Genomic DNA, 13,465 nt, shown 5'->3' with positions numbered 1-13,465 from the left:
ATCCCAAAATCAGCTTAATAAGCAACAATTAAGCAAAATAGAGATTGAGCAATTACACTGCCCAGAGCTTGAAGCAGCAGAATTCAAGGAGCAGGCATGAGCAGGAGAGGAGGCACCATCTCTGCTGAGGCAGTGATCTTGCTGTGGACTTGGCAAGGTTTTGGGGACAAGGGGTTTGGGGGCAAGCCATGCCTGCCTGGCTGTGGATGGGTGAGGAACGGCACGTGGCTGCAGGTTTTCACGCACAGGGTGATCCTCTGGATTCCACAGTCTCTTCTCAGCTGCTCTCTCTCCAAGGGTCAACCCCAAGTACAGAACTCACAGCACTGGACAAATATTGTTAAAGCTTTCCTTGCTCCTTGAGTGAGTGAGTGAGTGAGTGAGTGAGTGGCAGGATAGTTTGGGAAGTCTCAGTGGGAGCACTAAATTGGAGAGTACCATTCCTAAACCACGACACTCAATTAAAGTTGCTTTCTGGCAATTCAATTGCAATTTAATGCATAACTCACAGCAACTCCCATTACTCTGTCGTGCTCCCCCTTAGAGGCTCCGAAATGCCCATTTTTTTTTGAATTATACTTGAAGCTGCCCTTCAGAGCCCATTTACTGACCTCGTGCCTCTCCTGGAACTCTGACATGTCCAGTCTGATGAAACCCTGCAAAAGAATTAAGATGAGATTTGATCAACCTGCTCACCACCCCCAGAGCTGGAGCAAAACTGATGGGGCTGAAACTTTCTAAACAAAATGGATGTTCTTGTGGCTCAGCTTTTTAGAAATCCATCACAAGAAGAATGCAACACCTCTCCACAAAAATCGAATGAAAATCAGACACCTGAGGTGAACTGGGCTTGTGGGTGATCATCTAAAACAAAGAATATTGTTAAAGAATTTAGAGCTCCCACCCGAGTTTCCATTTTGCATTTGTAAAGCTGGTGATTCACTACTGGTACTGAATGTCCTGGTCTTGTAGCTGTAATACAGCTCCTAAAAGGGAGGGAAAGGGAAGGAAAGATGAAGGGAAGAGGAAGGGGAAGGAGAAGAGGAAGGAGAAAGGAAAGGAAGGGGAAAGGGAAAGACAGAAACCTCTTTTGGGGAAGAAATTTTCCCAATATCCAATGTAAATCTCCTGTGGTGCAACTTGAGGCTGTTTTCTCTACTCCTGTCACTTGTTACTTGGGAAAACCACAGAATCACAGAATGTTTTGGGTTGGAAGGGACTGTCAGAACCATCCCATTCCAACCTCCCACCAGACGAGGTGGGAACCCCATCCAACCTAGCTTTGAACACTTCTAGGGATGAGGCAGGCACAGCTTCTCTGGGCAAAATACTCCCACACAGTAATGTCCCTGCAAAATATTACAACACCTACAAACTGCCCACAGAAGAGCGAGATGGACAAAACTGCATCTGTCTTGCAGGATGAAAATGGGACAGTTCCAGGTTTTCCCTTCTTAATGCCTCATTTCCTGTGAATTGCTGCCCCTCTTCAGGGCCTGTGGGGTGTACGACCCCTCTCACCCCTCATTAGGGCACCAGCAGCTGAACTGGTTCATTACCAATAAATCCTAGATTCCTGCTGCTATCAAATTAACCCAACACTTGGGGTTTAACTGGTTCCCCCACTGGATGTCTGGCCAGGCACTGAGCAGTTCCACATGTGCCATGCTCTCCTCCATCCCGGGAGGCCATGTGGCACCGGCCATGGTAACGCTGCCTCCCTCGGTGCCCACGCAGAGCTGGGGCGGTTCGAGGAGCACCTTCTGGTGTGTGAATCACCCTCTCTTTGGTAGACTTTGGTTTTTAATATTGTTCCTGCTACTGTTTGTTTCCTGTCTCATTGGTATTTTCAAGTAAATTGTTCTTAACTCAACTTGGAAACTCTGCTTTTTGTCTCCCTCTCTCTGAAGGGGGTGGGAAAGGGAAACGGCTGAGTGGGGTTCAATTTCCTGCTGGGTATAAACCACAACAAATGGAATAGAAAGGATGGAACAGAATAGAAAGGTAAGAATGGAAGGGAATGGAATAGAAGATTGGGATAGAATGGAATAGAAGATTGGGATGGAATAGGACAGAATGGAACAGAACAGAACAGAACAGAACAGAATAGAATAGAATAGAATGGAAGACTGAAATGAAAGGGAGGAGAATAGAAGACTGGGATGGAATGGAATGGAATAAGACAGAATAGAATGGAATGGAACAGAACGGAATGGAACAGAATAGAATAGAATAGAATAGAATAGAATAGAATAGAATAGAATAGAATAGAACGTAAGCCTGAAATGGAAGGGAAGACTGGAATGGAATTGATTTGAATAGAATGGAATGGAATGGAAGATTGCAATGGAAAGGGGGACCTCAACTTTAAGTGCTTTGTGTCTTAAAACCTCAGACAACTGCTGAATGGTCCTACTGCAAAGCCACCAACTCCATGAAATCATTCCAACTCATCTTCCCCCAAAACTGCTCACTGAGTAAAATGAGTTAAATCACCTAAACAGCTTCTGGATACTGAACATTTCATCACTTAAAATCCTGAGCGGGAAATCCATGTCCCATCGCCACAGTCTGCACTGGCATGATGTGACAAGTGTTGTAGTTTGGGACACGGAAAACAGATTTCTAGAATTGTATCCTTCTAATAATTTACAGTGACATGAGTAATATAGGCAAAAAAACCTGTTCACAACACAGGATGTCAAAATGAGAACAAGATCCAACAGGGAGCACAAGTATTACTAAATCCATTTAAATTTTTACAATTTAAATATACTGGTGACATAGACGGGGACATTCATGTCCTGGGCTGATCCCACAGTGTGGGCAGTAGGGAGAGGTGGGGATTCTGCCCTTCTGCTCTGCTCTGGTGTGACCCCACCTGCAGTGCTGCCTCCAGCTCTGGGACCCCCAACGTCAGAAGAATGTGAAGCTGCTGGAGCAAGTCCAGAAGAGGCCAAAGAGATGCTCCATGACCCTCACAGGCCACTTCCAGTGCAGCAGAAGCCTTTTCTCAGGGTAGCACAGGCAGACAATGAATGCCCTGCTGAGCTGCCTGTGGCCCTTTACTGACAACACAAAAACTGGGATGAGCCATTACCTTTTTGACGTCCTTGTGGATGTATTTGGCTGTTTGCTTGGCCAGCTCTGTTTTACCTGTTCCAGAGATAGAAAGAAAAGACTCACATTAAACCAAGTCTGCCTTGTCCATCAGCTCTGCTTAGCACCAGGGTTGGAACCTGCACCCAATATATTAATTTTTCTTGGGAAGAGGGTATTATTGTTTTATCTCTAGGATCACACCCTGCTGGGGTTCCCGGCCTGGGCAGGGGTGCATTAGGAAAGAGGCATCTCTGCACTGGCTGCTTCAGCTTTCATTTGTTCTCATGGGATGGGCACAGAGCTCTTGATGGTCTCCCACAAAAAGGTGGAAAGAAAGAAAAGAAAGAAGATAGAAAAGAAAGAGCGAGAGAAAAAGAGAGAGAGAGAAAGAGAGAAAGAAAGAGAGAAAGAAAGAAAGAGAGAAAGAAAGAAAGAAAGAAAGAAAGAAAGAAAGAAAGAAAGAAAGAAAGAAAGAAAGAAAGAAAGAAAGAAAAAAAGAAAGAAAGAAAGAAAGAAAGAAAGAAAGAAAGAAAGAAAGAAAGAAAGAAAGAAAGAAAAAGAAAGAAAAAGAAAGAAAAAGAAAGAAAAGAAAGAAAAGAAAAGAAAGAAAAGAAGAAAGAAAGAAAGAAAGAAAGAAAGAAAGAAAGAAAGAAAGAAAGAAAGAAAGAAAGAAAGAAAGAAAGAAAGAAAGAAAGAAAGAAAGAAAGAAAGAAAGAAAGAAAGAAAGAAAGAAAGAAAGAAAGAAAATCTCCCATGGAAAACCAAGGGAATGGAAGAGCCAACAATTTACATCCCTGAATTTTCAGACTTGCTGTAAGCAGGGCAATGAACTATCAAAAACATTTTATCCTGGTTTTATACAGCTTTATAGCAACTCATGTGGAGTTAATGCTTGGCTGGCACTGCTCTGCAGCAGGAGCCTGGTCTCACCTGTGTCCCTTAACCCCTCCAGCACTGGAGAATCAGCACCTTCCAGTCCCGTGGGAGGCAGTGGAGGCGGGCGAAGCCCTGAGGTTGTTCCAAATGTTACAGCTCAGTTACTTTAAAGCTGTTTCGTTGCTGTTTTTTTTTTGCCACGAGTAAAAGTCATTTGGATCATTTCATGAACTGATCAGCTGTCATGTGGCATTTGATTGTGCTGGACGACAAATCTTATTGGTGTCAATAAAATCCTGTCGCTCCAAAGCAAGGAGGAACAAGATTCAGTTTGCAACCAGCCTATTTCCACTATTACCCCACCATTCCCACTGGAATAGAGGGGTTCCCACTGGAAAGCTGTTAACATGTAACTTTTAAGCTGCCCCTTTTTGAGACTCAGAGGAGGGACTGTCCCCTGGGATAACCTGGCATGAGGCTGGATGTGGCTGGGTGTGCTGCTGTCCAGCTGTGGTCACCCTGTGGTGACCAGGCAGGAGGATGACAGTGCTTTTAACTGGTATTTCATGCAGACCCTGTGGCCCTGCTGCAGCTCCTGCCCTCTCTTCTTGGAGCTCTCAGTCCCCCTCACCACAACCAAACATTACCTATTCCAGATGACCCCAAGAAAAGAAAGACCAGCGGGTGCTCCTCATCATACCAGCCATTTTCCTTCCTCCGAATAGCTGAATTTGAACACAATGAAAACAAAAAACGGGAGGGAAGCATATAAATCAATGCCACAAAGCAAGTGTAATTATCACTAAGTATACACTATGTTTTACTGCTCTCTACCCACTCCCAGTCCTCCCTGCCATTAGTGCTCTCTAATTTGATTAGCCAGCCAAGGCCCCAGAGACACCTAATAAGGTTAGCATGGATTTGGAAAGCTGCCCAGAGCAGATTTCGGATAAAGTTTTCCAGGATGTGCACTCAGCGTTGCCAGGGAGACAGCAGGGAGGGGGGACAAGGATGGATGGATGGATGGAGGGATGGAGAGGCACGCTGCCTCGCCAGCTCCCAAGTGCAGCCCTTCTCTGAGAAAAAAAAAGCAGCTTTAAAGAGGTTTATGAGTTATTTCTGGCATGGAATGGGAAGAGGGAGGTGGCTGAAGGTCACAAACACTTTGAACTGTTGCAAGGATTGGGAAAGGACTGGTGATTATCTCTGTGCCTCCCTGGACAGCAGCATCCAAGCGCATCCCCGGTGACACACCAGTGGAAAATTTTACAAAAGTCAGGAGTCCTGACAGTCTCCAAAACTCCCAGTCCAACCAGCACAGCCCTTCCTCAGGACAGACATGGATCTGCTGTGCAGAGTGGGTGATGGCTCCTGCCTCCACGGGTGCCACAGTTCCCCAAGGTGCTCTTGAGCCCTCAGGAGCAGCCCAGGCTCCGTAAGCCAAACCATCAACAGCACTGCACTGGGCCTCTGGAGCACAGAAGTTGTTGACCTGGATCAGACCAGATCCAACATGAGAGATCAAATGACATCCCAGCCTTTCCGCTTTATCCAGAGTATTTAAATTCAGCTTGTATCACAGCTCTTACACAGGGTCATTCCTGCCCTATGGAATGTTGTAACGTGCTTTTAAGACAGAACATGCACTGCACAGAGTCAGGAATGACAGGAAGGCTGTGCCCAGCAAGGTACCACGACGGGTGCCAGCCAGACCCAGGATGTGGCACATTAGGAAGTAGCTCAGGAAAAGGGCAAGACACCCAAAAATGATAACCGACAGGATTTAAAGTAGCAGGACAAAACAGCAGCACCGGAAGTGGGATGAGCACAGGGAAAGCACTGGGAGAGCTGTGGCTTGACCACAGTTTTGGATTAAAGCTCTTGGAATGCTGCTGCCGATGAGCATGGCAAAGCTTGATCTCTGCTGCCTTTCAGTGGTGTCCACAGCAAAGGCAGGAATGAAGACAAGAAAGAATAAATGCACTTCTCTTTGTGACTGTCACCTCACACACAGTTCCTTCATCTCCTTCTGGCCACTATCCTGGGACTCAGCCTCTGCCCCACCCCTCAGCCCTGTGTCTCCCTGGAACGAGGCCTGGCTGGCTCCATAGGGAGCTGTGGATTTGTTTTCTTCCTGGAGCTGGCAGAAGGGCACTGACAGTAACCCTTAAAACTGGGGAATTCTGAAATTCACCCTCAAAGTCAGTCCTTAACAGCCTTTCTTTGGTGTGGTATGGGAAAATAAAAGATACCTAAGAAAAGGCATCCTAGGCATGGAATGCCAAGGGGGGGCAAACTGACATGGGAAATATCAAATAAATAGTTCCATTTTGCATGTAAAAAAATTTGCATATAAAAATATTTAATCAATACTTCTATTTTGCATATAAAAATAAGTGTAATGTCACAGCCTACAGCTGGACAGGGAAATGCTGCATCTGCCAGGAGGGACATGCTGGGAAGATGTTAAACAGCAGCAGCACAAGTGAGATATTCCCATGTCTGGGTCGTATGGCTGGATGGAGTCGTCTCATGGGAATTTGGAGCTGCAAAACCTGCATGAACCAACTCCCCAGAGCCCATGTTTGTATTTCAGAAGACCCAGGAAGGGTGGAAGCCAACAGATCCAGTGAGGATTAGGAAAACAAGACCAAAGCCTCACTGCAAGAACAAATCAATGAGCTGAAGTTAAGCAGAAGAGATGTGAGGAGCGACCTGACCACAGTCATTAAGGATCATCCCAAGAAGGCACTGAACTCGCTCAGCTACAGAGAAAATTAAGGTGCTCCAGGGGCTGGAGGGAGAGGATCAAACTAGAAATAAAGCAGAACAGTTTTAATAAGGAGGGTGACTAACCACTGCAGCCACTAAGGAAGAGAGTGGGACTGAGTCTGCAGGGAAAGCCAGGCAGACTTCCCAAAATGTAGTAGTAGCTCAGTATGAAGGTGAAGGTTTGCATTGCTGCCCAAATGGCCAAAAATCCAGGGCATGAAGAATTACATAACTGCAGAAACGTATGGGCTGGAGGGGACCTTAAAGACCATCAGTTTCAACTCCCATGGAAAAGGGACTGAGCATGGGATTGTGCATTTAGTGCACAATTGGAGCTGGACCCCAGTGCTGTGAGGGTTTGCCGTTCCATGGTTGGACACAACCAGATGCTTTACCCATCCCCTTGGCCACACTAATGAGTCCTGACTCCTGTCAAGGCTTAATTAGCTGAGGCACAGAGCCAGAGGCAGCACAGGCCAGTGCCTGGCTCTGTCCCACCTTGCCCAGGCACCTCAGCACAATGGATCAGCCTGGCTGCAGCTGGCAATGTGGGGCTGTCTGAAATCCTAGGCAAAGCCTGGTGGGAATCCCATCCTGCCCTCCAGCTGCTCACTGGTAAAGTCACCCCCAAAACAGCCACCGCAGGAGGATGAAGAGGAGGAAATGCTCTGCCACTGGCAGGGAGGTACAGAGGAGGGTCTGTGCTGTACCCCTCTGTGAGCCCTTCCCAGTGCTGCACGTGCTCCTTCCCAGCACTTTATGGCAGGGAACAGGTCAAACCCCGGGGTGGGGATATTTTATAAAAATTGACGAGGAGTAACATGTTTGCCGATAATTCCTGCAGCTATCTCAGCTAAGATAATAACCATAATAAAGGCAATAAACTTCTGCTTCGGGGCATGGACTGACCACTCGTGGGGTCAGCATGTTCAGGGTCCGAGGGCAGCAGGGAAGTGCTGCCTCCTTTCCAACCCCTCTGTAGCAGGATGCCAGAGTTTATGGATAAATGCTCAGAGCAACTCCAGGGATATAAAGCACCATATAAAAAGCTACCATAAAGTTAGGGCTTGAGATTCAGCATGTAATCCCTGTTGGAAGGTGCTGAGCATTGTTTTTAGAAAGAAATTCCTGGCTGTGAGGGTGGGCAGGCCCTGGCACAGGTTGCCAGAGCAGCTGTGGCTGCCCCATCCCTGGGAGTGTCCAAGGCCAGGCTGGACAGGGCTTGGAACAACCTGGGATAGTGGAAGGTGTCCCTGCCCATGGCAGAAAGGTGCAAGGAGACCAACTTTAATATCCCTCCAAACCCAAACCATTCCATGATCACTGGTCAGCAGGCTAGTCAGATCAACAGAGTGATGAGGTGTGAACTCTCTTCTACAAGCAGCCTTAAATGATGACCTATTCCAGCACACAGTGCTCCTGAGGTCTGAAGGAGATGAAAAACTCTGGTTGGCCCCAAGGAAGAGACCACCACTCCCCAGGTCCCACTGCCATGTCTGGAGGAGGCTCTCCCAGACTGGCCAGTGTGGGGTTCAGCAAGAGGAACAATGGTCCCATCCCAGGTCAGATCAGAACATCAGTGCCAGTTCCAAGGATGAAAACCTTGGCTAGGAACACTCCTCTCGGAGTTTGCACTCCCAAAGCAGCTGCTGGCCACGCTCACTGGTGTTTATTGTCACCCACACAGGAAATCCACACTCTGCCTCTGCAAAAGCTGTCCCCTTCCTCCCTCCTAGCAGAAAAAAAAAAAATCAAATAAATACCAGGAGGGAGGTCACACTGGTGTGCTGAAATCTCATTAAGACATTGAGCCCCAATGTTCAAGACAAGAAGCTGATGATGATGACGCTGGGGCCTTCTTCTCTGGAGCTGTTCCTGGCGTCGCCGCCGTGCTCTCGCTTTATTTTGTCCATCTGTAACGGTGTGACTGCAGCCCTGCGTCTCCGAGAGGCCCTTCAACCCACTATTGAGCTGATAAATTCACTGTATTACTTTACACAAATCAATACCCCAGCAGTTATCAGCACTTGATGTGACCGAAATTGGTTTCAGCCAATTTGTGAGTGTAATAAATGTCCATTTATCAAATCAATTCATTCCGTGGGGCTCCTCAGCCTGCTCAGGCTCGGGGTACCACGGGGTGAAGGCTCCGGGGCCAAACCCGCCGTGGGATGGTCCCCTCCATCCAGACTTTGCATCGGTGCTCCTGGATCCACAGCACTCCCAAAGAAACACTCTTCCAGCCCTGCTGCTGCCAGCTCAGGCATGTGGGACCCCAAACTAGACCAAAGCCATGTCCTTGTAAAGTTTGACCTGACCTGCAGGCAGCAACAGACACCGAAAAACAGCCCTCATAAATGATTCTATCATCTTAGCCAAAATAACACCGGTCTCCTTTGGATCAGAGCAGGATGATATTCCTGCGCATCCATCTTCCTACAGCTTTGAAATGTTGACTGATTTCAACATTGTAGCTGCTCAAAATTGGGAATTTTATAACTAGAAAGCAGATTTTTCTGTACCACCTTTTCTTCAAAATCCCTAAAAAATAAACAATACTTTTTCTTCCTCCCTCCTTATTCAACTTCAAGAAGAGCTGGAACAGATTGTTTCAATCCTAAAGGTTTATTCCCCCTGAAAGTGGGAAGTGGTGGGTTTGAGCTCCCCCAGTTCTAGATGAGCACTGATTGCAAATACGGTGTCTCCTTATAAAAGAGGTATTCCTTTCCTAGCATAATATTCAGGATATTAGACCCCCCCAAAATACACATATATATTTTGAAAAAATGCCTCATTTAGTTTATAATCTCAGAGAGGAGATGCTGCTGATCCCTCCTGCCTTTGCATCTTCCAGTGAAAAGGCAAATAAGTCCAACCAGATCCAGAGCACCATCAGTTATGGAAGTGCTTGGAAACACAATCCTAAGCCTTTGAGCTGCTCATCTGCATGTACCTGTTGGAGCTTGCAAGCAGCTCCTGGGAAGGCAGCAATGACCTGCTTGTTTCTGATGTCAGGAGATGGAATATTTAATTGTGCTAATTGGTTTTGGGAATTTTTTTAAGATGAACCAAACTCTATACCTGCTGAGGTGAGTGACCGAGCTGCCTCCCACCATCACCCCAGTCAGGCACTGGGAGGAACCCTGAATCCCTGGAGATGTCCAGTTACCATCTGTTAACCACCATCCACCTTCTCTCAGTCCTGCCCTGCTACATGTAGCAGAAAAGACTGCTGCAGGGCTTGGATATATCCCATGGAGACAACAGGGAAGGGTTTTCCCTCCATGGCAGCAACGCCAAGCTGTCAGGGCTGTGCCTGCAACTCGCTCCCCACCAGTATTCCCAGTGCATCCCCCTGCACAAGGTTGCTGGGACAACAGCTGGACTTGATGATCTTAGAGGGCTTTTCCAACCTAAATGATTCCATAATTCTGTGATTCCATTCTATCCCGACTGCTAACCCCAGAGTGCACATTTTCTTTGTATTCCTTGCTAAGCCCCTCTGGAGACTGTTTGGATCACGCACCGAGTGACAGATTAAATCCAATTATTCAATTAAGGCAGCAGTTATAAATTAAACATATCAGCCAGGCTTGGTGGATCCGAGGATGTGGCGTGTGGCAGGTTTGCTCACCAGCAAACAGCAGTGGCAAGAGCAGAGCAGAGGGATGTAGGGTCCACAAAGTGGCAGGAAAACCAGATGGGAAAAAAATAAATAACAAAAATAGTGAAGAAGTGCTTGAGAGAAAAAGTCCTGTCTCGAAACTCATCCTTCTGGAAGCAAAATGACAAAAAGACGGCAGAAGGGAAGGGGGAGGAGGGGACAGAGAGTCTCCCGCTACCTTTTGGTCCGATATCCCGAGGCTGCAGGGGTATCAAGCACATTCCCTATAATTCAATAAGAAAAAACTCCATAAAGGCAGGGACGTTAATGCACAGAAACACCACCTGTGTCAGGAACAGGCGCTGCCCATTAATCACAGCTCCCCAATTAGCTGGGGCTGCTGCCCCCAGGCACAGCCGCTCTCTGAACACACACAGTGGCTGTTGTCTTTGCAGGAGCTCAGGCTCCTTCCCACCTCCTTCCCGGCTCCTTCCTGCCTCCCAGCTCACAACGGGCTCCTCTTTGTTAACTAAAGGCAATGGGTTTGTGTTTCTGACAGCACATTCCTTGTGGTTCTGCCCTGGCCTCAACAGCTCTTGTTTTGCTGTCCTGTTTTCAGGCATTAACCAGGATGCCCAGATGGGTCAGGAATCATTGACAGGGTCCAGAGGCTTTGGACTGGCAAATCAAACTCAGGCCAGCTTGCTGGAGCTTTGATTTTATGGAATCACAGAATGGTTTGGGTTGGGAGAGAGCTTCAGGCTCATCCAGTCCAGCCCCTGCTATGGGCAAGGACACTTTCCACCAGCCCAGATTGCTCCAAGCCCCATCCAACCTAGACTGGGACACTTCCAGGGATGGGGAAGCCACTCTGAGTCCCCCACAACCTTGGGGACCTGCCCAGAGGCAGCCTCAGATCACCGTTTGAGGGAACAGCTTGTCTTCCTTGTGGAGCTGGTATGGGAGGGCAGTGTAGGTGGCATGTGAAGAGTCCTACCTGCCCCCACCGTGGCTATGGCGCTTTCCTGACCAATGATGTGCTCTTTTAGCCGCTGCTCCAGCGGGAACCTTCGCCGTTCCTCCACCTCCCTCCTGCGCTGCTCCTCCTGGAACTGCAAAGGGAAGCAAACACAGGGATCAGAGGCTTCACGGAGCACTGGGTCAGTACAGTTTCCTCACCCCAGGATGCCAGAGACTTGCAGGGAGACACTTTGTGTCACAGACACAGAGCCAGAGCTGCACTCCCAGCACAGGGAAGCAGCATCCTCAGGGCAGATGCAGCTCAGTCTGGAAGCACCAGCTGCAGCAAGAGGAAATTTCTGGATCTGATGGGAATGGAAGTTGGGGTGTGGGAATGGGGATCCCACTCTGCAGCTGATGGGAAATCAGACTGTGCTGCCTCTGTACCGGTGTCATGAAGGGAACAATGGCAACTGCTCATCAGCTCTTAACCATGAGGAGCTGTTTCTTTTGGGAAATAAAGCCATGACTATCCACCCTCCACACGTCTGTTCAAAGACTGCAAACAGATCATGCAGGGATGGCAGTGTCACTGTGCCTTGCAGGGTGTGCTGGGGACAGCAGACACTGCTGCTTTACAGACAAACCCATGGCAGTGTGCAGGACAGGCCTGGAAAAAGCTCCTTCCTCAGGACACTGGCTTCTTCCCCCTCCAGCTCACAAAGAAGCTGAGCCCTTCAGAGCTCTCTTATGGAGAGACAGGGATTGCTTCCACCCAGACCATTTTCTGCAGCTGAAGGCTGATAGTGCACAGAGCAGCTCACAGAGCCACCAGATGTGAGCACCTATTGGAGATGCTGCTCAGGGACAGGGTATCGGCAGAATCTTCATGTGGGAGCAGGTCTTACGATGCACGGAGTTTCCAGAGGCATGAGGACAAACCCAGTCCTGCTGCACCCCCAGAAGTGTGGGCAGTAGGGTGAGGGGGAGGATTCTGCCTCCCTACTCTGGTGAGACCCCACCTGCAGTGCTGCCTTCAGTTCTGGAGATCCCAACACCACGAGGACACAGAACTTCTGGAACAAGTCCAGAGCAGACCAGGGGGATGGGACCTGCTGCCCACACTGCTGGGGATCAGCCCAGGACAGGGGGGATTCTGGGCTTCCAGCACATGCTGTTTTAAGGAAGAAAAGTTGAGAGTGAAATACTAGAACTCTTTAGGAGCAGGAGGGGGAGAGCTGTCTGATGGGTCTGTGGAGCCCAGTGCTGGTAAGGAAACCTGCCCCTAACAGTTTGAAACTTGCCTTGTTTTTTATGCTTAACTAATAGTTGGAGGAGAGAAAGGAAATATATCTCTGGAGCTGTTCCCGAGGAAGATGATTGTACTTGTATATAAACCACCAGACAGCCAAGCCAGCCTGTGATGAATATTCAGCTGGGGGGGATCTGGTGCTCCCGGGGCTTCATCCTCCCCAGCAGCCGCATTCCACTGAGAGTCTTTGAGAATTTATTGCTCATTTTAATCACTGCTAGAGAATGAATAGGCAGAACTATTACGGGATGGACACATCCCATAGATTTTATTTACATATCCTTGTGACAGAATAACAAGGAGTTTTCATATGTATTTTTAATTTATTTTGATTTCCTTTATTCTTTAAAAAAAACCCCAGAACTCTGTGTGTGATTTCTCTGGGCTTAGACCACACTTGCCTGGTGTTGAAGACTCAAGAGCTGGTTCCCAGCTGCTGAACAGTCTGGAGAAATTTAAATAAGCTCTTGTGTATCTGGGGCTACAAGGGAGAGAGAAGCCCTCTGCCACTGGAGGGGAAGCAGCCCCAGGACTGAGCTCAGTTCTTACAAGTCTGTCTTTGCCACTCAGGTCCTCTTTACTTTTGTCAGACCCATCTCATATCTTCCCCTGCCTCCATCAGTGTTTGCTGAAGGATTTTTAGGTAACGTTTCAGCCAGGATGAGCACACACAGTTGCCCTTTTCTTGGCCCCCTTCTGGAAGCAGCAGTGTGAGACCGCCTGACTTGGAACTGGTGTCCACTTCAGCCCACCAGGTGGATGGACCTTTCCAAGAAAACAGGCATCCAGCTGTGGCTCACTTGCTTCTTTTTCCATTGTGAACATCCTCAGGTTGCTGG

At 48.0% G+C, this 13,465-nt stretch overlaps 1 protein-coding gene across 1 annotated transcript in view; it reads right to left on the bottom strand.

The window, feature by feature from the left end:
- CLPB (ClpB family mitochondrial disaggregase) overlaps positions 1-13,465 on the bottom strand; it is a 52,777-nt gene that overhangs the window by 7,367 nt on the left and 31,945 nt on the right. The window contains exons 7-10 of the mRNA XM_071565210.1: positions 11,352-11,466; positions 4,626-4,703; positions 3,101-3,156; positions 612-656 (exon numbers count right to left, since the gene is read on the bottom strand). Coding sequence (XP_071421311.1) covers positions 612-656; positions 3,101-3,156; positions 4,626-4,703; positions 11,352-11,466 — 294 coding nt within the window. The remainder of the gene's footprint in view (positions 1-611; positions 657-3,100; positions 3,157-4,625; positions 4,704-11,351; positions 11,467-13,465) is intronic.

The sequence above is a fragment of the Pithys albifrons genome, chromosome 1 (genome assembly GCF_047495875.1).
Source record: "Pithys albifrons albifrons isolate INPA30051 chromosome 1, PitAlb_v1, whole genome shotgun sequence".
NCBI classification, from domain to species: Eukaryota; Metazoa; Chordata; class Aves; order Passeriformes; family Thamnophilidae; genus Pithys; species Pithys albifrons.
Note: the sequence above shows the minus strand (reverse complement) of the source record. Positions and strands in the feature narration are given on the sequence as shown.